The 22,748-nt window shown below is 30.4% G+C and overlaps 4 protein-coding genes across 8 annotated transcripts; 3 read left to right on the forward strand and 1 right to left on the reverse strand.

The window, feature by feature from the left end:
- Positions 1 to 9,328: 9,328 nt before the first annotated feature.
- On the forward strand, positions 9,329 to 12,136 carry LOC138179940 (histone-lysine N-methyltransferase, H3 lysine-79 specific). 2 transcript variants are annotated; one of them, XM_069113218.1, is made up of 3 exons: positions 9,329 to 9,589; positions 9,862 to 11,118; positions 11,237 to 11,371. In XM_069113218.1, the coding sequence occupies exons 2-3, from the start codon at positions 9,893 to 9,895 to the stop codon at positions 11,238 to 11,240; spliced, it is 1,230 nt and encodes a 409-aa protein (XP_068969319.1). In that variant the 5' UTR covers positions 9,329 to 9,589; positions 9,862 to 9,892; the 3' UTR covers positions 11,241 to 11,371. The 2 variants fall into 2 exon arrangements, with proteins under 2 accessions (XP_068969319.1, XP_068969318.1); XM_069113217.1 differs by having other exon boundaries at positions 9,330 to 9,589; positions 9,862 to 12,136.
- Positions 12,137 to 13,075: 939 nt separating this feature from the next.
- On the forward strand, positions 13,076 to 17,105 carry LOC138180430 (WD repeat-containing protein 3). Its single transcript, XM_069114293.1, has 14 exons — positions 13,076 to 13,392; positions 13,469 to 13,678; positions 13,748 to 13,945; positions 14,026 to 14,190; positions 14,274 to 14,479; positions 14,595 to 14,730; positions 14,807 to 14,997; positions 15,068 to 15,263; positions 15,349 to 15,576; positions 15,658 to 15,927; positions 16,001 to 16,243; positions 16,324 to 16,487; positions 16,569 to 16,791; positions 16,868 to 17,105. Exons 1-14 carry the CDS (start codon positions 13,222 to 13,224, stop codon positions 17,030 to 17,032), a joined length of 2,766 nt encoding a protein of 921 aa, XP_068970394.1. The 5' UTR covers positions 13,076 to 13,221; the 3' UTR covers positions 17,033 to 17,105.
- A 96-nt stretch (positions 17,106 to 17,201) lies between these two features.
- On the reverse strand, positions 17,202 to 19,627 carry LOC138180432 (KICSTOR subunit 2). Of its 4 annotated transcripts, XM_069114298.1 has the most exons (10): positions 19,370 to 19,627; positions 18,931 to 19,077; positions 18,695 to 18,846; positions 18,495 to 18,635; positions 18,264 to 18,417; positions 18,132 to 18,196; positions 18,003 to 18,068; positions 17,784 to 17,934; positions 17,565 to 17,675; positions 17,202 to 17,501 (listed from the first exon to the last, which is right to left on the reverse strand). In XM_069114298.1, exons 1-10 carry the CDS (start codon positions 19,448 to 19,450, stop codon positions 17,331 to 17,333), a joined length of 1,239 nt encoding a protein of 412 aa, XP_068970399.1. In that variant the 5' UTR covers positions 19,451 to 19,627; the 3' UTR covers positions 17,202 to 17,330. The 4 variants fall into 4 exon arrangements, with proteins under 4 accessions (XP_068970399.1, XP_068970397.1, XP_068970396.1 ...); XM_069114296.1 differs by having other exon boundaries at positions 17,571 to 17,675; positions 18,003 to 18,196; positions 19,370 to 19,621; XM_069114295.1 differs by having other exon boundaries at positions 18,003 to 18,196; positions 19,370 to 19,620.
- Positions 19,628 to 19,944: 317 nt separating this feature from the next.
- Positions 19,945 to 22,507, forward strand: LOC138180433 (putative divalent cation/proton antiporter TMEM165). The gene is made up of 6 exons (XM_069114299.1): positions 19,945 to 20,403; positions 20,480 to 20,681; positions 21,318 to 21,493; positions 21,621 to 21,803; positions 21,912 to 22,017; positions 22,154 to 22,507. The coding sequence occupies exons 1-6, from the start codon at positions 20,266 to 20,268 to the stop codon at positions 22,228 to 22,230; spliced, it is 882 nt and encodes a 293-aa protein (XP_068970400.1). The 5' UTR covers positions 19,945 to 20,265; the 3' UTR covers positions 22,231 to 22,507.
- Positions 22,508 to 22,748: the final 241 nt, after the last annotated feature.

The following is a 22,748-nucleotide window of genomic DNA, read 5'->3' on the forward strand; positions in this document are numbered from 1 at the left end:
CAAAACGAAAGTCACTCGGCGTTAAAACACTAATTTAATTTGAACAGAGACCCGGCCGACATGCCGCGAACAGCTTTCGATTAAATTAAGGACCATCTGTAACACCGGATCCCTTCGATCAATCCCACGAACACGGACTGTTTACAGAGTATATACCTGGAAGGACGAATGCGTGTCACGATTTCTATCGTGATGGACCACCAAATAAAACGCGATGAAGCGGCGGCTGATCCGCGGCGTTTGTATAGCGAATCATTTGAAAAACCACCGTGACGATGGCCTTCCACACACGAGACACGAAACCGCATCAGAGACGCGTGACGATGAGAAGAGCCGAGAAAACGAATAGTGGAAGATAGACGTAGAGAGAGAAAAAGAGGCGAAGAGAGAAAAAAGAAGGAAGAAAAAGGACAGGCCAAGTGAGACGATGGTGATGATGAAGATCGGCGACCGACGGAGAAAATGAACCACGAACCATCGGGCCTGCACCTCACCCCTTCTTAAATCGTGTGCACACACAATCACCTCTCGCGGCGAACTCGGGGTGTCGAGCGAGCTGGCCAACTCCTATATTATTATCTGCTTCTAATGCCAGCGGCATTGTGTCAGCGGGAGACAGTGGCGCGGATGAAAGGAGACTTGTCTGTGAAAAAACGGCAAAAACGTAGCATCGAACCGACAGAAAACATGGAAACGCGCACGACGACCTCTCAACGTCCTTTTCAACGGTACAACTCTCTTCTCTTCTATTCAACGATTCGATCTATCTCTGCTCGCGTTCTACCCTCTACCCTCCTGTCGCTTCGTCACTGTTTTTCTCTCTACACGTTACTGCCATCCTTGCTTTTATACTAACACGCCATTCTGCTCTAATTTGTACATCGGCAAGAGGCTGAAAAAGGCTGTTGTTCAAGTTGGAGTTTGATAAAAATTTGAACAAGCGGGTTCGTTGCTAACATCTGCGTTTATGTTAATGGTTAGAGATAAAAAGGAACGTCGTAAGAGAAAATTAGATAGTGCGCGTAGAATAAAATGTACTTTGAGATTAATTTTAGGTGATGTTGAGCGAGCACATCTTTCTTTAAGTTGCAGGATCGCGTGTTCCTCGTGTCTTGTCTTTATCTTATTGTCATAGTTTATACATATGTGTGTACCTGTGTCATAACAAATGTTCCAATTCTTCGTCGCGTTCTAGATACTTTTTTTCGTTTACTAAACGTTATAATCGGCAGATTATTTGGAATATTTGACATACTTTTTCACGTCGTATGCACTCTATAATTAGCTTCGTTATAACATTATATATGTGTGAGAAAGATAGACAAAAGATGTGTAACATTGACAGCTAAGTATAAAGAAAGACAATGTAATTATGTAATGTAATTGTAAACAAAAAAAAGTAATTATTTCGTTTTACTTGCAAGGACTATCTAATTCAAGGACATGATTTTTACCTGCGCACATCATTCAGAAAAGTTATAATTTTCCAACTGAAAGGAAGCGTGGCGAATTTTATTAATTTTTCTATATTGAGAATCTTCAGAACGTAAAAGAAGATAAATGATTTAAAATTAGTTAAATGAAAAGCACAATTTGCTAACTGAATAACATACGTAATTAGATGTTTCATAATTTTTAAAAAATCAAAATGAATCTATCGTCTACAATGAGGCGTTTTCTATTAAATATATTCAATGCAACATACAGATTTCTATTTCTATATGCATAATAAATTATTCGACATTAGATAGTACGAATTAAAAGTTTTCCCACATGCGAAACGGGAATTCTAAGGAGAAACTCTGACTACAAAATTGATTGTGGAAATGAGACTTCCTTGCTTCGTGCAATTCAATTTCGATTACATTTAAGTATCTTGAAATGATCAATAACGAAGCATCAATCTCAATCCGAAAGACAGTCCGAAGAAAAGGTACGGTCAGCGCTTCTTGATTGCTCATGCCAGTATACAAATCAGCACGACAATGCGTACTACACTTACGAGAAATATTATTCTACATAGTTGAATGAAATGTTATTAACATCGCTGTGTGTAATGAAGACATACTAATGTCGCACGAACATGTCGATAATCAATATCGACAATTTCGCTGCAATTTCTATTAGTTTCCTTATTATTTCCGCGACGTGAAGGAATAAACCTGCGTACGTTATGTTAATCACACACCTTACCATTTTTTCCTTTTCTTTTTTTCTGTCGAACTTTCGATGGCTTGGATCGAAAAAGATACCGCGAGTGTGCTACATTAATTTCATGATAACGCGTATACAATTTTATTTATAATTACAAGGAATGCGAAGAGTCACGTCGAAATAAATCGCGAAGATAGAATAGAATTTGTTCCTACAATGTCTTCTTTCCGGCAAAATGAAATTTAAAAGTTTATTTACTATGTATACGTGAATTTAACTAATCACCGACAGAATAAACGCGAACAATCGACAGCCGGTCAGTCTGCTTGTGAAAATAAGCGAAAAGTGTAATCGTTTAAAACTTCATCTTGGAGAGAATAGAATTTGAACGTGTTGAGTGAAGAATTAGATAGGAGATTCCATCTACCAAATTGACCAAGCAGTTTTCAAGCAATGTGATCGGTTCGAAAAACGCTATTTTCAGTAAAACGACCACATAACCGTGGAAATATAGGATACCATCAACTACGTTGTTATATAAAATTTTTGTGTGAAATTTTTTGAAGATAACTATTGTAGCTTTGAATGAAAATATTTTTGGAAAATCAATTCCTTTTATTTTACTCGTTGCTATGACACGCATACTATCACACATTAACCGCTAAACACGTGGATTTCGCTCAAAGCGAACAGGTTTAAACAGAAATTTTAACTCATTAATAGCTTTTGTACACACAGCCTCGTTAAGCTGGATAAATATAAGAGAAGAAACAATAAAATATTAACTTTGGCCTTCTTTTTGTGTAACAACCGACTAAAGTAGCTACTTGCAACTAACAAACTCGTTAGTACGTTGCCATGTTCTTTGCGGTGTCTTTTTACAAAGCAATTGGTATAGCAGGTTATCAAAAGGAAATTATACGGCATATGAGAAGAATTTTTTCTTTTGCAACTCGTACCATGCACGGAGAGAATGCAATGCTGTTTGTCTACCATATTCTCGACCTGTCTACTGTTGAATCGACACGCTGTATATCCACGTTCTTGCAAGAACTTCGAAAGAAACTTCGAAGGAAACTGAAACTGACTGACTTCGGATAAAACGTCGTAAGAAAACTCTTACTTTGCTTCGAATGCGACTTAATCGAATGGAATTAAATGACATACATACATATAAGTAAGTATGTACGATACTGTAAATCCGTGCTATTTCACCCTGTGCTACTCTCTTCCATGAAATATAATAAATAAAATTTTCATAGAACTACGTTGTGTTAGTGTTTATGGGATATCGAATATGCTTTCTCATTAAATTGCAACAAATTAATTTGCAATAAAGAAACACAAGTTCAGCATACTTTGGCAATATTTAGTTTCATCCGTATTGTATGTTTCTTATAACTGTACGATGTAATGCAAATCCGGGAAGATCGGATTAATCGATCCTGAAAAACTCAGTTAGAACCACGCCACCCATTTAGCAATATACATGCAGATAGATTATTGAACAATTTATTTGTCCGTATGTTTAAAAGATCCTAATTTTTGTCTTCGCTTCTTCCTATGTCGAATCTACTTCGAATGTGAATTCACTTCCGACATATTCGACGTGTCTCAAAACAAATCCAATATTCCATATTATCTATCTAACTGTATGATATAATGGAAATCCAGGAAGACTGGATTAATCCTGAAAAGCTCAGCTAGAACGATGCAATTAACAATATACACGCAGGTAGGCTTCGCATGATAGAGCGTATTTACGATGCATATATTCATCGTACAGCGAGGAGAGTGCGTTGGAAGGGTGGTAGAATCCGCAACGAGAACGGAAGACAAGAGGACGCATCGAGGCCGACAAAACGAAATGTTTGGCCGGGAAAGAAGAAGCCGGCGGGTATAATGGATATCTTTATTATCGAATGGAGAAGGCAAAGCCGATGGCAGTCAGTCCAAAGTGGTCGTAGTATCGTCCCAACGACGACGTTCCGCTATGGCAGGCCAACAGAACTTCGGTCCAATTGGTCTACCCTCCCTCCCCGACATAAATATTGATGAAAACGATACATTTATACGCGAACGACAAGTCCGTCCGCGGAGAAAAAGCCGAGAGATTTATTGGGACGCGGCCTCGCGACGACAGCCATTTCTGCGCCGATCATACATCAAGCAGAGCCTCCAGGCCAATCTCCGATGGCGGAGAAGCCGATGCTCATGCGATTCCTGTTTCTAGACCGATCCACGTACGATTCGTTAGAGAGTGTCGTTTCGGGCAGATTTTTTAAATGCCCCCGCCAGACCAGATTCGATCGTTTATCGCTCTAACTTTCCTTTCTTCGGCATCGAGCTTTGTCCAACGATCCCCCGCTCCTACGAGCTTTGCTTTTTATCACGCGCTATATAACCCTCTTAACGGACTAATGTCCTGTTAAAAAGTTTCAACTTTCGGCCGATTATTAGCCGTGCTGTTTGTATTCAGCTTGAGAAGAAACAAACGGATTCCTTTGGTCAGCATTGTAAAGAAGTATAACGATGAGATGGTGAACCGAAAAGACAATAACATTATACTAGTGGTGTTCTTAATAGAATCTATAACGATAACTAGTTTTAGCTTTATGTATTGCTAATCGTAGTAAATAGTCATTTAATTTTTAACTCTATTGCGTTTTCTCAGTCATTTTTTGACTGTATCGTATTTTTCTAAACTTAAAAGATATCCCAAGCTTAAGAAAAATATAATGCCTTGTAACATTAAGTTTTACGTACTAGATCTAGAACCCTAAAACGTTAAGATTTTTTCAGTCTAGAATACTGCTAATTTTTTTTTTTGCGTCTTGACATTAGAACTGACTACAAGAAGTCAACTCAATAACCAAAAATTAGTAGAAAATTAGTAAAAAGATCGTTGAAACCTCTGGAAATATTTGTGTATCAGTGAAAAAACTCGTTTCTAAATCTCTTACCTATTTGCCACGTTATTACCATGTATAAATTTTCAATCAACAAATAAATAACTATACTATCGATCGTTGTAAATAAAACGAAAAAGAACTACCAAATACAATCCGTAAAACATTTGTGTAAACGTTTAATTACGATGATTAGTTGTATCGTGTTAAATATCTTCTAATTAAAAAGATATTCGATTAAGCTGATGCAACGATTATAAAAAAGACAAAACAAGTTGCCGATTGTGTTTAGGAACGCTCCTTTTCCTTCACTTGCGAGCATGTTTTGTAAGCATCATTAGAACCGGTTCCCTCGAACACGTGGCGTCGAATGAAACGTGCCAGGGAATTATTTAAGGCCTTAGTCTTGCTAATTTAATAGCAAGGAGTACCGCAAAAAGAATATTTAGAAAGGAAGAACGGTGCGAGCAGGATCAACCACTACACGCGTTAAATTTGATTTACGCGCATCGATGATGTATCAGTTTCGTATCACGACTGATAATCGTCAAGGATGATTAAAATCCCTATATTTTAATATATCATTTTACAACTACGTATATCGTGTCTCTGTCGCGTTTGGAAGTTCAAATTTTTTAACAAACAAACACATTTGTGATTTTACTTTCTATGAAAATAAATACAAATATTATTTGTCAACCTACCATCGATCGAAATCATAAATCTTATGAACAATGGTGCACGTAACAATTGTCTATTGAAAACGAAAAACATGGTACTATTAAATTGCAAATTTTGTGAAAGAAAAGTAAACTAAAAACAAATTTTTCATCTAACTTGAAAGACTGACAATTTTTAAATTATTAATAATTTATAAATGTATTAATAATTTCAAAAAATTTTGTAATTTCCCTTCAGAAATCTCTTTCAATATTTATATTGTAACAGCGTATACTTTTTATCAGATGTAGCATTAACGTATAATTTACAATACTAATGCCATTATACACATACATATATACATACATACATGCATACATACATACATACATACATACACACACACACATACGTATATTATAGATAAAGTTTTGAACTACTGACGCGCCATCTCTCGTAAATATATCATTGATACCGATTACGATGCAACCGATCACCTCACCGAGAATGTTTTCTTACGTCGGGATCCCTGAACAAGCAAGGGACCAGCCCCCTTTATTGGATTTAGTCCCCTAATGATTTTGTCAAGCCAAGATGAAAAGAACCTGCCAACATTCCGCCGTGACTCGTTCTGCATTCGAATTTGGCGCTGTAACCACGCTTGGTTAACCGGCGGGGATCCCCTCGTAAATTACGCTTCACGGATCGTAACCCATCACCTAACGCAATTATCCGCGAGAAATAGTTGACAGGGGAATAATTTTCTTAATGTCATTTAATTTCAATCTTGCATCACAATTTTTTATTCACCACTACTCTTATGAATTACTTCTTATGATTTACAATTAATCATGCCACTTTTAACCTATTAACAAGGGAGATCGAGTTGACTCGTCATTCGAATCCAAATCTCTAGAAGATATCAACATTTTTATTGATAGGTCGTCGTATCATTTCTATCAAAGAAAAATTGTATCGTATTTATATTTGTAAAAAATTAAAATCGATATTATTGAAATTAATTTATATTTAATATATTTTCTACGACTATTTAATTTTGTTACTTATATTAATTCTATCAACCCTATGATTATAGAAGTTGCTGGTTAAGAAATGACCTGGTTAATAGGTTATGAGCTGTCATTTTTTCTACCTAAAAGTGATCAGAAAATATGCACACCTTAAATAAATTCTTTGAAAATAAATATTATTCTCTAGATTGTACAAAATAATTTTTTATAAATTTTGACAATCATTTACAAAATTTTTACTCTGTAAATTATATATTAAAAGATAAACATACTCTCTAAGAATAGCTGCACTTATGCTCAATTTGTAGTTAAACGAGGTAACTATATTTATTTCAAAAGTAAGAGATACAATTTTTTATTGTTAAGAAAATGTAGATAAATATTAATCAGGACATAAAGGTTCAATTATTTCCTCAAATACCGCACGTTATCATATAGTATATAGAGTATCGAACATTGGATCTCTCGCTATTACGCGAAACTAATAAATCTTTCTCGCGATAGATACATACGTACCGTTCCTTTCTTATACAGCTACGTTCCCTCGTTCCAGGAACGGAACCCTCGATCATACACCATTAATTATCAACACAATGCATGAGGATTAGGTTTTTCTGAAGCGTGGACCGCCGAAAACGAACGTGCTCCAGGCGCATCTCCGCACGTCACCGGACGTCAACTTTAAATGGAAATGTCTTAATTATCAGAGCACGTAGCGGCCAACAAAAACATTATCCGCTTCTGAATCGTCCCTCCGCGACGCTATATGTATGTCCGCGATGGTAAAGTAAGATTCTCATATGAAGAGAGGACGTTCGAATACTGGTGACATTTATTGATAGAGCTGAACGAGCATTGGCAACAATACGCAACAATAGATAAAACCTTTCTTATTACATGCCACTAACCTAACTAAATTACTAACTAAACTAATTATTACAATTGTGCAGTACTCCAGAAAATATATTATGAATTATATTTGATTCAAGACATCCACATTAGACAGTTAGTGTTTTGGTTGTTGTCATTTCTTTATTTGACAATCTAAGAGAAAAGAAGATCAATGGTCCTAACTAATTATGTACTTACTTAGGTATTGCATGTCTTAAAAATTCTCGCGGCACTCCTGTGGTCCTCTCGCGGCACACTGATTGAAAATCGTTGATCTAACCCAAATTTAATCCTAATTGGTTAGTAAAGTACGTGTTTTCATGCAAAATAATATTTTTGAGAATATTACTTAAAAAATGAAAACTCAATAGAAAATTACTTCACTCGCCAAATATTATGCAAAGCATTATGGTTTGAGCATTTTATATATTTTTTCATATATTTCATATGTGTGTTCCGTGCAATTTTGTACCTTCAAATTTCCTATAAATCTATAGAAATCCGCAGTCTACTTATTAATATTAAATAAAGAAACAAACTCTGGAACATAATCATATTTTACTCAAATAAGAAATATTAATAGCTATTTTCACGTAATTGTGTTTTACGATGTAGAATGAATATATACATAGATGCGAAAAAGGAACAAGTAATAAATGTATATAGCAAATATATACGTGAAAAAGACAAATTTCAATGAACTAAGATTTTGTATAAAATTTATAAACGTGAAAGAAACTAATGAATTATAAGAATAAAGAATTGCAATCTTCGTATTTTGGGGATTAATGGCTTCTAAGATAAATTTTAAAAATAACCTCTTTCAACTTCAATAGTAATTTTTAATTTCGTTTTTTCATAAATTTCATTAGGGAATCTCTATCCCCCAATTCCAATGTTCGTATAAAATATATTAACAATAGAAGCAATGTATAAAATATTTAAATATCGTTAAGCCGAATATACGTATGCAATATTAATTAAAATTATAAAATATTAATTCATCTAGAATATTAATAAATGTTCATAGATATAAAGTTCTACAATATTTATATGTAGATTGCGGATTTTTGTGCATTTATGTAGAATTTGAAGATGCAAACATGCACAGAATGTATATAATATACAAGAATATATGATATACATATATATAGTAGTATAGTATATGTAGTATGGTGGTAACTTCCATTTCTTTGTGTTCATAAAAATATAAATTCGCATAGAAATCCACAATTTACTTATAACATGTAAACTGAACATAACAAAAATATTTACTCATAAATCATTCTGGCAAATCTGATAACTACATAGCCTTAACAATATATAAAATATCACTTCTCATAAACATAAATTCGACGAAAAATGCTTAAACTCATTAATGCCTTTGCGGAAAACACTCGACAATTGCGAATATTCACGGAATTGAATTACGTAATTGAATTACACGACTGAATTATAATATCGAATACAATAGCGTCATATTTTCGACCGAACGCGCGAAACTAAAATAACTGATCTGCGCATACGCATTCCATTTCGATATCTTCCCTTTTTTAAATCATTTTTAGTGATTGGTCAATTCATTTCAATACTTATACGATTTATACGAAAAACATTGGCTGCTTTTTCAGAACGACAAGAATTAGCCAATGGTTGTTTCTACTTTTTGCGCAAGTGCAGCTAGCGCAGTCAATGCGAATAAACCTAATGTCGACCGACGTGGATAGACGAACAGCAAGTAGCACGACGTGCAAATTAATTCTGTGCAGAGTTAAACAGTCAAATTTATGGCTACTGATCTGTTCTATCGACTATATCGCATTAACATGTGACACAGAGGAAAATGATAACGGTTGAAGTCTGCGACCTGCAGCAAAAATGAATATGTTCTAAACGCTTGCAGCATCATCTTTGAATCAGCTGTCATAAGCAGACGATGCACAGGTAAAGTTTATAGTTTGATACTTCATTTCCTAATTTTAATATTCTTTATCAATGAAAATACAATTTTTATTTATTCTTATAGAAATTTTAACATAAATGCTATGTACCTCGATTCGATATCTTGTAAATAAATATTTTAAGTATTCTGAACATTATAAATTTCTCACATTATATACCATTTACATATCTTATCTACATATCAATGTAATTTTTAAATTTATTATAGATAAATTTGTTTTTAGTCTAGTTTATTTGTTTCTTAAATATTTCAGTATCTGATGCCATTTATTGGATTGTAAGGTCATGGAATTGACTGAAACTAGTGTACAGATAAGAGATTGTTCCATTGACTTTATTCCTGTCTACATTAAACAAGAGAATGATGAACATGAGACGGATTTTAATGATATTGAAATAATTAATGCAGCTCAAAATTTTTGTTCTATTGAAATTAAAGAAAGCAAAGGATGTGGTACAATTAATAACAATGAAGAATCAAATATAAACAACAAAAGCAGTATACAAAATACAAATAATTTAAATAATCCAAACTCAGCATTAAATATTACACAACAAAATGAAACCTGTAATATCAATGGTATTTTAAATAGTTCAGTGTATTTGCAAAATTTGGATTATGAAAATATAAATATAGAAATACAAAAACCAACGAATCAAATAGCTGAAGTTTTTATTAATCAAAATGAACAAATACAAACAACCAATTATAATGTTTCAACAGTTACAATACCAAGTGAACTATTAGGACTAAATCTTAATATAAAAAAGGAAAATGAATTGGATCAAGAAACAGTTTATAGTACAGAATGGTTGTGCAATGTAAATAATGAAACTGATCTTCGATTGAAAGTTTCAAAAAATACCAAGGATAGGATTCAAGAAGTTCCTACTGACATTGATGATACAATAACAATATTGAACAAACATAAAGATCAAACATTAGAGAATGTTAATAATATAAGAACCAAGGAAAGTAAACCTGAAAGACCTAAAAGACAATTGAAAATAAGATCAAACTCGTTACAAGATTATAAAGAAAAGTTACGAAGGAAAGCAGAGTGCATGAGAGAGAAAAGGAAAAAATTATATGAACAAGAAAGTGAAGAACAGCGGCAACAGAGATTAGCAAAGGAGGCAGCGAAAAGACGTGAAATGAGAATGTATTATGAAACACCAGAGCAAAGAAGAAAAAGATTAGATGCAGAAGCTGCAAGGAAAAGAGAATACAGAATGTACAATGAAACACCTGAAGACAGAAGAAAAAGGTTAGATCGTGAAGCAGAAAGAAGAAGAATGAAAAGGCTTTCGCTATATGCTAGTGAAACTCCTGAACAAAGAAGAGAGAGATTAAATAGAGAATCAGCGAAGAGAAGAGAGGCTCGACTTAACCAATATGCTAAAGAAACACAAGAAGAAAGAAAAGAAAGATTAAAGAGAGATGCTTTGAGAGTTAGAGAAATGAGATTTACTAGATCTGCTATTGAAACAGAAGAGGAGCGCAAACAAAGGTTAGTAAAAGATGCTCTTCGAAAAAGGGAGGTAAGAATGCATGGACGTCATTCGGTGAATAATAATTTCACTGAACTTCAAACGGTTCGCAATTTTGAAGAATTAAACAATGTGCAGATAAAGGAGAATCCTGATAATAAATTGGGAGGTCATTACTTGAGTAACTGGATGATGTGGTTCCAAAATTCATTAGTCCAACCTGTTCATGTTGAAGAACAAATCATCAAATCTCAATCAGAAAGTAATGGATAAAAAATTTGTATAATAAATTTTTACTACTGTATATATTCTCTTTAAACATCTATACATGAAACATAAATCTCAATCATGTAAGATGATTTGTACATATTATTTATACAATATTTATGCTTGAAATATAATAGCAAAATATAACATATTCTATGGCTGCATCAACATAATATTTAGAATATACAACATATATAAATAATGGTTCTTATATACTGTACAATTTTATTTTTAATATTTATATACTTTACAATCAAGTACGATTATGTTATCATATATTGTTAAGAATGTAAAAACTTGTTATTTACTATATTTATTAATGTAAGATAAAATTCAATGACTAATGAATACTATAAACATTTGAAACGTTTAATATCATTAAACTTTGTATCGTAAAAATTACAAAGTATATTCAAAAGTTTTACTATTTCAAAAGATGTACAAAATATGATAAAATTATTGCATTGTTATTCTATTATTTAATATAAATAACAAAAAAGAATTTATTAATGTATTAAAATTGTAAAGAATTAGAATGATACATTTGTGTGAGATAAAAGAAATACATACTTCTTAACAGTGCCTTTTTGTTCACTGTTCTACAAAAGCAATTTCTAATGTGATTCAAACAATTTATACATATGTATATATCATTTAATTATGAATGAATGATTCTGACGAAAATGTGACTACTTCTTAAACTATACATACATTGTCATGCGACTTTCCTACAAGTTCCTTTATATGGAATAAAATAAGATAATATCGTTATCATAAAATTTTGTTTCATTAATAATCTTATTTTCCTTTTCTACTCTTCTTCTCTGTTTCTTATGTTTAAAATTTATTATTAATTAACGGCTGGCCCAGCTAAATGGCTTCACCTAAATATCTATCTTATTTATTACTGTATGAAAAAAGTTCTCAGGATAAAGTTACACTATTTCAAGAGTCACAAATAACAACAGAAATAGTTTTCTCTCATGATCATTTTTTTTACAAGGTTTGAAATCAATCAGTAATTCTTTAAATAAAAACATATATTTGTTTTTCGATATTTTTGCAGAGTATAGAAAGACAAATTTAACGACTTTCATTATCGTTCCCACTATTTAATCTTGAGATATTTGCATCAAAAATAGACATGTGTAATGTTTAATTGTTCAATAGACAAGTAGTAAAATTAAAAAATTCCAATTTCTCAGAATTTATTAATTTTTGCACATTCAATTTATAACCCAAGGAATTAATTAACATTACTCTTATTGAAACATTCTTCCTACTTTCTTAGTTATAAGCAAATTTTAAAATTCGTCCAATCTAAGAACAACGATACGCTATAACCATCTAGCGGTGAAAAGGTGGAACTAATCTCTTTATGATGAAATTAAAAAATCAAATTTCTCTGTCTATAAGGCGAATCCATCACCTGTTCAGAAATTAAATTAATGTTTTAATTCTCAGAAATCATCTTTGTCTAATATTATTATTATTATTGAACATATTTTTTGCATCGTGACACCATCTACCAGCGAGTCAGTAATACTAACAAGACGTACATTTTTTAACTAGCAGATGGACCACGTAGTTTACGATCCTTGGCTGTATGTGATGCCATAAACGCCGTGGTCTATGTCGACTACATGAGTTTATAACCTATGTTATAAACTGAATATTTTTAGGACATTTAGAACATTAGAACATTTTAATATAATGTCATTGATCGTAAAATTTTTTTAAATAAATACTGTGCCTTTACTATATAAAAAATATATAAGAAAATAAGTGAATAAATATTGACATTTTTTCATAGTTAAATAAATAAAATTAATATATATTTGATATATAAATAAAAAATGGGTTTAACAAAACAATATTTGAGATATGTACCAGGTGGGAATTTAAATATAATTATTAGTTCTTCCTGTAATGTTGTTTTTGTAACATTGCAAGAACAAGAAGGTAGATTTGTAGCAGTTGGAGCATGCGAACATGTTTTTATATGGGATTTACGCCTTGGAGAAAAGGTAGATTGTAAATCATTTTTAATTTATGTTCTTACAATAGATCATATTATAATTGTCGAAATTTCTGATATTTCAGGTTCAGGTATTATCAGGTGAAAAAGTAAATGTAACATTCTTAGCTGCATCTCCTAATAAGCAACATATAGCAGTTGGTTATGCAGATGGTACTATAAAAACATTCGACTTAAAAACAGGAGAAAATACAAGTATATTTGTTGGTCATAGATCTGAAATTACAACTTTGATATATGATAGAGGAGGACATAGATTAGCATCAGGTTCAAAGGTAAAATAATTTAGTAGAAGAAGCAGAGCATAAAAGTGCATGAAATAATTTTCAATTACATGTTTTCAGGATACAGATATTATTCTTTGGGATACTGTAGCTGAGACTGGTATATGTAGATTAACTGGACATAAAGGTGTAATAACAAATTTAGCATTCATGAAAGATCACAATATTATTATTAGTAGTAGTAAAGATACATTTGTCAAATTTTGGGATTTAGATAATGAACATAATTTTAGAACTCTTGTTGGTCATAGAACAGAAGTAAATATAATTTTAAATATATATAATGATGGTTAATTTAGTTACATAATATATTGATAACAATATTTCTATCATTTAAGGTTTGGGGTTTAGTTTTAATTAAAGATGATCAATATTTAATAACTGGTTGCAATGATAATGAACTACGTATATGGCAAATATCTTTCACTGAAGGTGAAGCTGTAGACTTTGATGTTAATTTACACGACTTAACTCTCACTGATGATGCTGAAGTCAGCAATGTGGTATATTCTCTTTTGATTTAATAAATATTTATATTTAGAATATATTTATTAGATTAGTATTTAATGAAAATATATTGTATTAGAAACATCCTTTAAAATGTGAAAAAGTTGGAAGTATACTAAGAAGTGGTCATGGAAGAGTTGCGTCTCTCAATGTTGATGCTACTCATACAGTTATTGGATGTCATGGTTTGGACAATACCGTAGAATTATTTCAACTATTACCTGACACTAAAATAAAAGATAACATTCTTAAACGATTACGAAAAGAAAGGAAGAAAGCAGAGAAGTATGCAAAAACATCTTTGTAGTATATTTGTAAAAACAAATGTTTTTTAAATATACGAATATCCTTTTATGTGACATTTTTATTTTAATTTTTATTTTAATTTTTATTTTAATAGAAGTGAAGAAAGTGCAGAAACAAATTTCTCAGGAACACCAACTATAAAGGATGAACTCATACGTCTACCTTTTATCAAAGTATCTGCTAAAGCTAAAGGATTAAGTATAGTTATGGGTAGAAACGGTGAACTTAGAGTAAGTTACTATAAAAATCATCTTCTAAAATAATTACAAGTACTATCCAATAAATTTTTACATGTCATTATTGTAGGTATGTGTAGGATTAAATAATAATTCCATTGAATTATATTCCTTATTCACACAAGAAAAAAATGCTGAAGTGAAACATTTAAGATCAATAACAAATCATGGTCATCGCTCAGAGGTCCGTGCTGTTTGTTTTAGTTCTGATAATTTAGCTTTTGCAACAGCAGCTGGTGATTCTGTGAAATTATGGAATAGGTATGGAAATAAAATTGACATAAACTTGTAAAATGATTTAGCAATTTCATAATAATTTTTATGATTCTAGACCAACTCTAGCGTGTTTAAGGACTGTACAATGTAATTATGCTTTAACAGCAACATTTGTACCAGGAGACAGACATTTAATTATAGGTTTAAAAGATGGTAAAATGCTAATTATTGATATTGCTTCGGGCGACATTTTAGAGGAAATTCCTGCACATTCTAAAGAACTTTGGAGTGTTACATTATTTCCTGATAAGGTAACTTAATAATGTTCTTCATTATTTATAGTAACTTCATAATGGTATATAATTTCATGATTATTTTATATATATATATTTATAGAAAGGAGTAGCTAGTGGTGGCGGAGATCAGACAGTAAAATTTTGGAATTTTGAACTTATTCAAGATCCTGATAGAGAAATAAAAGCGAAAGTTTTATCTGTTTTGCACTCAAAAACTTTAAAATTGGAAGATAGTGTATTATGTGTAAGAATAAGTCCCAATAGCAGATTTGTTGCAGTCGCATTACTTGATTCTACTGTAAAAGTCTTTTTCCTTGATACATTTAAGGTAATTACATGAAAATATGCATATAATTTCTATAGTATTAAACAATGTGCGATATATCTAAAAACTTTGATGTCATTTTAGTTTTTCATTTCCCTCTATGGGCATAAATTACCAGTTTTGTGTATGGATATATCAAGTGATTCAACACTTATTGCTACTGGTTCTGCTGACCGAAATATAAAAATTTGGGGTTTAGATTTTGGAGATTGCCATAAATCGATATTCGCTCATGATGACTCTGTATCAGGACTTTCATTCGTACCTAATACACATTATATTTTTACTTGTGGGAAGGATGGGAAAGTAAAACAATGGGATGCTGACAATTTTCAAAAAATTGTGACATTACAAGTAATAAATCTTTTTTTAAAATATTTAGAAATTGTATGCTAACAATTACAACATTAGACATTTTTCTACTTAGGGGCATGCAGGTACAGCATGGAACTGTGCTGTTTCACCAAATGGACTTTATGTTATTTCTTGTGGATCTGATAGAGTAGTTAGGCTATATGAACGGACTTCAGAACCTTTAGTTCTCCAAGATGAAGAAGAAGAAGAACGAGAACGTCAAGAAAATGAATTAGCTACTGAAGAAACTACTCTTGTCCCAGGACAAAAACAACAATCTCTACCTTCAAGAAAAACAGTATCCAGTGAAAAAGGGGTAAATGTCAATAAATAAGTTGAACATAAAAATTAATTCATTTAGGGTATCATGTATGATTCAATTTATATAATGTTTAGGCTGAATTGATATTAGAATGTTTAAATGTATCTAAAGAATACAATGAGCAATTATCGCAAACAACAGCAGATAAACCACCTGCTATTCCTTTACAAATGCAGGCTTATAATTGTACAAATACAAAAGATTATTTATTAGAAATAATTAAACGAATTAGAGGGAGGTAAGAAATCTATATACAATGTGTATATATGTAGTATAAATATGATAAAAATAAAATACACATAATAAAGTAATTTTACAGTGATTTAGAAGAGACATTACTATTGTTACCATACTCAGCTGCTTGTGAAATTCTTAAAATGCTTCCTACATTATTACAATCAGATTATCACACGGAATTAATTACAAGACTAGCGTTATGTTTAATTCAAGCTCACCATGGTCCAATTATAGCTACTCAAGAACTTTTACCTATCATAGAAACTGTGAAAACACTTGCGATTAAAAAAGTTTCTGAACTAAGGGTAAGAGCATTTTTATTTTAAAAATTTTATTTAAGTAATTATCTAAAGAATATAAATTCAAAATTAATTTCTCTAGGATACAATTGGATTTAACTTGTATGGAATGATGCATATGCAACGAGTTATTGAAGAGAAAGAAGGAATACAGCTTTTTAGGGATGCAACCCAAAGTAATAAACGTAAAAATAAAATTAGAAGAAATAAAGAAAAGGCATTAAAAAGAGCAATTATGTCGTTATGAAACTTTACTTAATTACGATTAAAATATTTTGTAAATACTTTTTTAATAAATATTAAAATAATTATATATTTAACTGCGTTTATTATCACTACAATATTATTTTTAAGATAATACTTAACTAAAAATAAATTATAACTTTTATTTCAGAAATAAATAATATAGTACATAACCGAGCAATAAAAATTTTATTAACATACAACATGTTTCATGTTATTATTTAAATAATAACTTTTGATTCTTTTTCTCCTTATAATCTTTGGTGGTATTTTAACATTTTTATACGTATATATGTGATTCCTCATTTTGATAATTTTAACGACTCATATATTTTATTACACCTAATTTGCACACATAAGTCTGTCATAAATGATGCTATGTGAGCTTCTTTGTCTTTTTGTTTACCATTTTCAAATACAGTGACTAAAGTCATTCTAGGATCGGTATTGTACATGGCATATGTACATATATCCTAAAAGAAAATCAATTTGTATTAAAATATAAAATTTATCAAAAAGCGCTTCTATTAACATACTCTTACATTTTTATAATATATAATCTTATCCATAGCAAGAAGTTCCGTATGTCGTTCTTTAATTCGTTTTTGTATGTTATCTAAGTGAATTGATGGCTTTTGTACAAATACCTAAAAGGTAATATTTTTTTTAGAAAACAAAATTTAGTGAATATTAATACCGCTACAACGTATTACATTTATCTTTTTGCCAATCATTTATAATTTATATAGACTCACGCTAGGACAACTAAGAACAACAGGGAATTGCTCAGAAGTATTTGGTTCTCTACGTGGATGTCTGTAACCTAGACCTGCATCTTCTATTCCCCTAGAGTCAAATATTATTAAGACTGCGAGGACGTCGTGTTTACGTTGAAAGCTTTGTATTCTAAAATAAAAATGTATATCAATACTCATTCAATAACTTATTAATTGAAATAATTAAAAATGTTTTACTTATGATAGTAGTCCACATTTTGCTTGCTCATGATACTTCTCATTTCTCCTGGACTAGCCTGCTGACTTAAAGTAGTATGAAAATATAAAGAGCACTTAGCTAATATGCTACTACGTAGTTTCACTAACCATTGATACAATGCTGGTTGTTGATTTGCTTTTAAAAATGAGGCACTGAAACCCAGTTTCCATGACTAAAAATATGTTAATTAATTAAAAATATTTATCTTTTTCCTTCGTTATCTTATCTATATCACTTACCTCTTTACTTTGTAAAGTTCTCTCCCAAGCTGACATTCGTGTCTGTGCACCATACAGAGCCATTAATGTTGATAAAAATCTCCAATGTTGAAGTTCAACTTGTGCCTTTGTTAATTGCACTAATATTTCGCACTCTAAACTAATCAAAGCATGTCTTAATTTCAAGAAGAATAAATTATGACCACAATTTCCAGTTTTTAATTCTAATATTTTATTTTGATTTGTACTTACGTTAAACTTGCTTTAATAGCAGTTAGTGCTAGATGCGAACAAGACAAGGAATGAATTTCTACTATTCCTTCAATGCATTGTAATAATTCTTGATATTTCATAGTCTTGCTATTGATACTCATATTGTACATTTTTTCATAACTGTAATAGAATAATATTATGAGATATTTAACTACAAATTAAAGTAACAATATACTAACAAATCTATCAGTTGTATTTTCGCAGTAATATATTGACACAGTTGATTAGAAACCTCAGCAACTGTTGCACCAATTGAATTGGTTCCTCTGGTCATTTCCTCTACCCTTTTTAGATCAGATTTCAAAGATTCATATACTGTTCTTAATGAGTTCTAGAAAAACACGTAATAATAGATATTAATTAAATGTCATTATTTATTTTTATATTATATTAAAATAAATATTAACATATTTACATCTTTCCGCAAAAACCCTTTATTTTTAGTATGAAGGAAACCTAGATCTGCATATGAATGTTCTGCTACTGCTATTTGTGGTAAATGCATAAGTAACATTCCCCATGGGCCCATTTGTGTTTGACGACATGATCCACGTTCCTTTTCCTGGAATTAATGATTAAATATGCATTTCTAAATTATTAGAAGATAGTAGTTCTCAATTTAAAATTTTCTTAAAAATAAAATAAAAAATGTTGAGTTTATATATCTAAATTTGTAGAATATTATCACAATTTCATTTATGGATTTGTATATTTCATCGTTAACATCGAAACGTTAACACTAAAGTTCGTAAAAGCTGTACATATTATAAATATACATTCAATTACATTAAATCAGCCAGATTTTTATTTTACGTTACTAGTAAATTTGTATATACTTTATAGTAATTACTTACAACTAATTCTTTAGCTTTGTCAGTACACAATTGAGCAACTTGAGCAAAAAACGTATTAAGAAATTCTTCTTCGTGATCCATTTCTTATCTGTTTTTATTATGATCACAACAAAATAGCTTATGTTTATTTTCATTACTCATATTTCTAGAGGTTATGAAATCTTAAAATAGTGTACATTACACTAAACTGTAGTCATTTCAATATGCACTGATTTGTGATTGTGGTGACCTTCGAGTTGCACATGTACTTCTCAAATAAGCTGAATTCGCGCCAAAAATGAACCATTTAAATGGTCTTAAGAAGACAGGATGACATTATATTCAACAAAACATTAAGCCTATGTTTATCTAATGTAAATTTCAAAATGCACTTTAAATATTTGTGACGACTAAACAACTATTCTTGTCTTAAATTATATATGTATGTGCATACATTGTTAAATTTAATATTTATTCATTTCTATAGAACCATCCCCTCTTTCTAACTTCATTTGTTGTTCAGCGACATCTATCAGATTAATGTTTTTTAGGTGTATAATTCTAATGTTCAAGTCCTACAAATACATATATGTTTCATGAAATAAATAGTAGTTTGAAAATTGTAACTTAAACTTTTGAGAATTTAATATGTTTAAATACTAATTCTTATAAAATACATGAGATACATAGTATATTTGTATCAAATATTTTCATTTGATGAGTGATCAATTTTCGGAACATTAAATATCCATCACGAATATTGTGTAAATTTCAGAATATAGAATCTGCAACGTGAAACATTAGATAGTATAAGTATCCGTACTTCACCGTGCGTATGTTCCATGTACTGATAACGTGTTCAACACTAAAAAAGTTGAAGTTAAAACTCCTAGTATTATTATTATAAATTAAAAACAATGGGCTTTATTCGATCTCTATCAACAAGCGAGTATTTTTTATATATATGTGTAATAAACTGTTTTTTTTTATCTACAGTATTAAGTGAAAGTGAACCTATATATGATAGTAGATTTCAAATGATAATGACGTCTATGGTAAATATTTATCATTCAATTTATCTGTATTAAATAATATGAACTTACACGTATTAATGTTTCTAATAAATACTAGAGACCTGAAGATGCAATTTCACCACAAACCAAGGATAACCTTGGTTTTATACATGCATTTATAGCTTCTTTGTCTGTCATCGTTGTTTCTGAATTGGGCGACAAAACTTTCTTTATCGCTGCTATTATGGCAATGAAACATCCAAGATTGACAGTTTTTATAGGAGCAATTAGTGCACTGGCTTTGATGACTCTCCTTTCAGGTATTGTTATATGTAAAAGTTTGATTAGACAACTTTTTCTATTATCCAATAATATCTAGGACCTATTCTAAATATGAGTGTGACATTTGAAAATTGTTACAAAAATTCATATAACTAAATATTCCATGTAATTTTATCTATGATATACAATGAAGTTTGCATTCTGTTATCCGATATCTGATTACCTGTATAAAAGATACCCAAAACATTTTTACATTTTAGCACATGATTACACAGTATGTTTTGATAATCTTGTTACTTCTCTTATAACTTTAAGTATTATATGGATTTGTAATAAATCCAATTCAATCCTGAACTTAAGTATTTTAATATTATTAATAGGTTTTATCTAGATTACAGATTTTATTTATTTTCCAAGTAAAGAAACAAGAAATTCAAATTCAAAGAGCAAATAGATTTTACAATAAGATTTCCATACTCAATCTACTAATTTTAACATTTTTTACATATTTGATTAAAATGTGGCAGAACATCATAATATAAAAGCTATATACAATATAACACATTTACTAGAATTGTTTTTAGTAGTATATTCAACAATATTATGGTATTTATAAAATAATCAAAACATTATATGTATATTATATAATAGTTGTCTTTCTTTCTGATCTTCAGTCATTTTTGGATATGCTGCAACCATAATTCCTAGTGTTTATACATACTACATTTCTACTGCACTTTTTGCTTTATTTGGTTTGAAAATGCTAAGGGATGGTTATAAGATGTCTGCAACTGAGGCACAAGAAGAATTAGAAGAAGTGCAATCTGATTTAAGGAAACGAGAAGATGAGGTATCAATATTAAAAATATAAATAGTTATAAGCAATTTTCATTAGATTTTACAGAATAATTGTTTTGAAACTATTCCTTTAACGTTTTTGCAGGAATTAAATAATTTTTAAATATCATCACTTTCAGTATGAAAAGGAAACTGCAAGCACTTTAGTACAAGATCCAGAAACTGGTGTTATAAGAAAAGCAACAAAAATTAGTGCACTGGTGCTCCTCTCTAGGATATTCCTTCAAGCATTTACATTAACATTTCTTGCAGAATGGGGTGATCGCTCACAGCTTACAACTATCATACTTGCAGCAAGAGAGGTGACATTTATATTTAATATTTGACTTTATAATATTTATTTTTATAAAATCATGTATAGAGCAATGTTGAACCCTAATTATAAAGAAAGAAAAATTTATTATTTCTAGAATGTTTATGGAGTTGTAATAGGTGGAATATTAGGACATTCATTTTGTACAGGATTAGCAGTATTAGGGGGGAGGATGATAGCTCAGAGAATTTCAGTACGATCAGGTAAAGTATACTTTTCTATATTAAAAAATAGATAATATTTCTACTTGTATATGTATATGTAAATCACTAAATATTAATGATACTGTAATAGAATTTAAAAGGAATAACAAATTGGGACTATTTTTATTATTTATAGTGACCATAATTGGTGGATTGGTATTTCTATTATTTGCTTTAACAGCACTTTTTATCAGACCTACGGAAGACGTATGAAAACAGTATACAGTGTTTATATACCTATATGTCATAAAATATATTTTGCTATGAGATAATGTACATATTTTCCATATTTGTGTACAGATTGTGTGATGAGATAGTAAAAATCATAATATACACTACATTTTTACCTAAAAAGTACTTATGTATATAATTTGTACATTATGCTTGAAATTATATTGATATAAATAATTACTCATGTGAATAAAATTGTTGTAAGATTAAATGATACGACATATCAAGCACTAAACAACGGTGTATAGTGTAAAAATAATAAGTAGTATTATTATAAGCTATTTTATTGAATACTTTAAGTTAGAATATATACACACTCTACTTACACTACATAAATTCTTCCAGAAATTTTTGTAGATATATTAAGTTACTATTATTTTATAATAATTATTATTATCATTATTTCGCTAATACTATGTTCTTTTATTATGAAAAATTAACGTATTAAATCTACATTCGTATACCGGGATTATAAATATGGAGAAACATGCTTCTTATGT

This window comes from Bombus flavifrons, chromosome 5 (genome assembly GCF_040668555.2).
Source record: "Bombus flavifrons isolate JBK064 chromosome 5, iyBomFlav1_principal, whole genome shotgun sequence".
In the NCBI taxonomy this organism is placed as follows: domain Eukaryota; kingdom Metazoa; phylum Arthropoda; class Insecta; order Hymenoptera; family Apidae; genus Bombus; species Bombus flavifrons.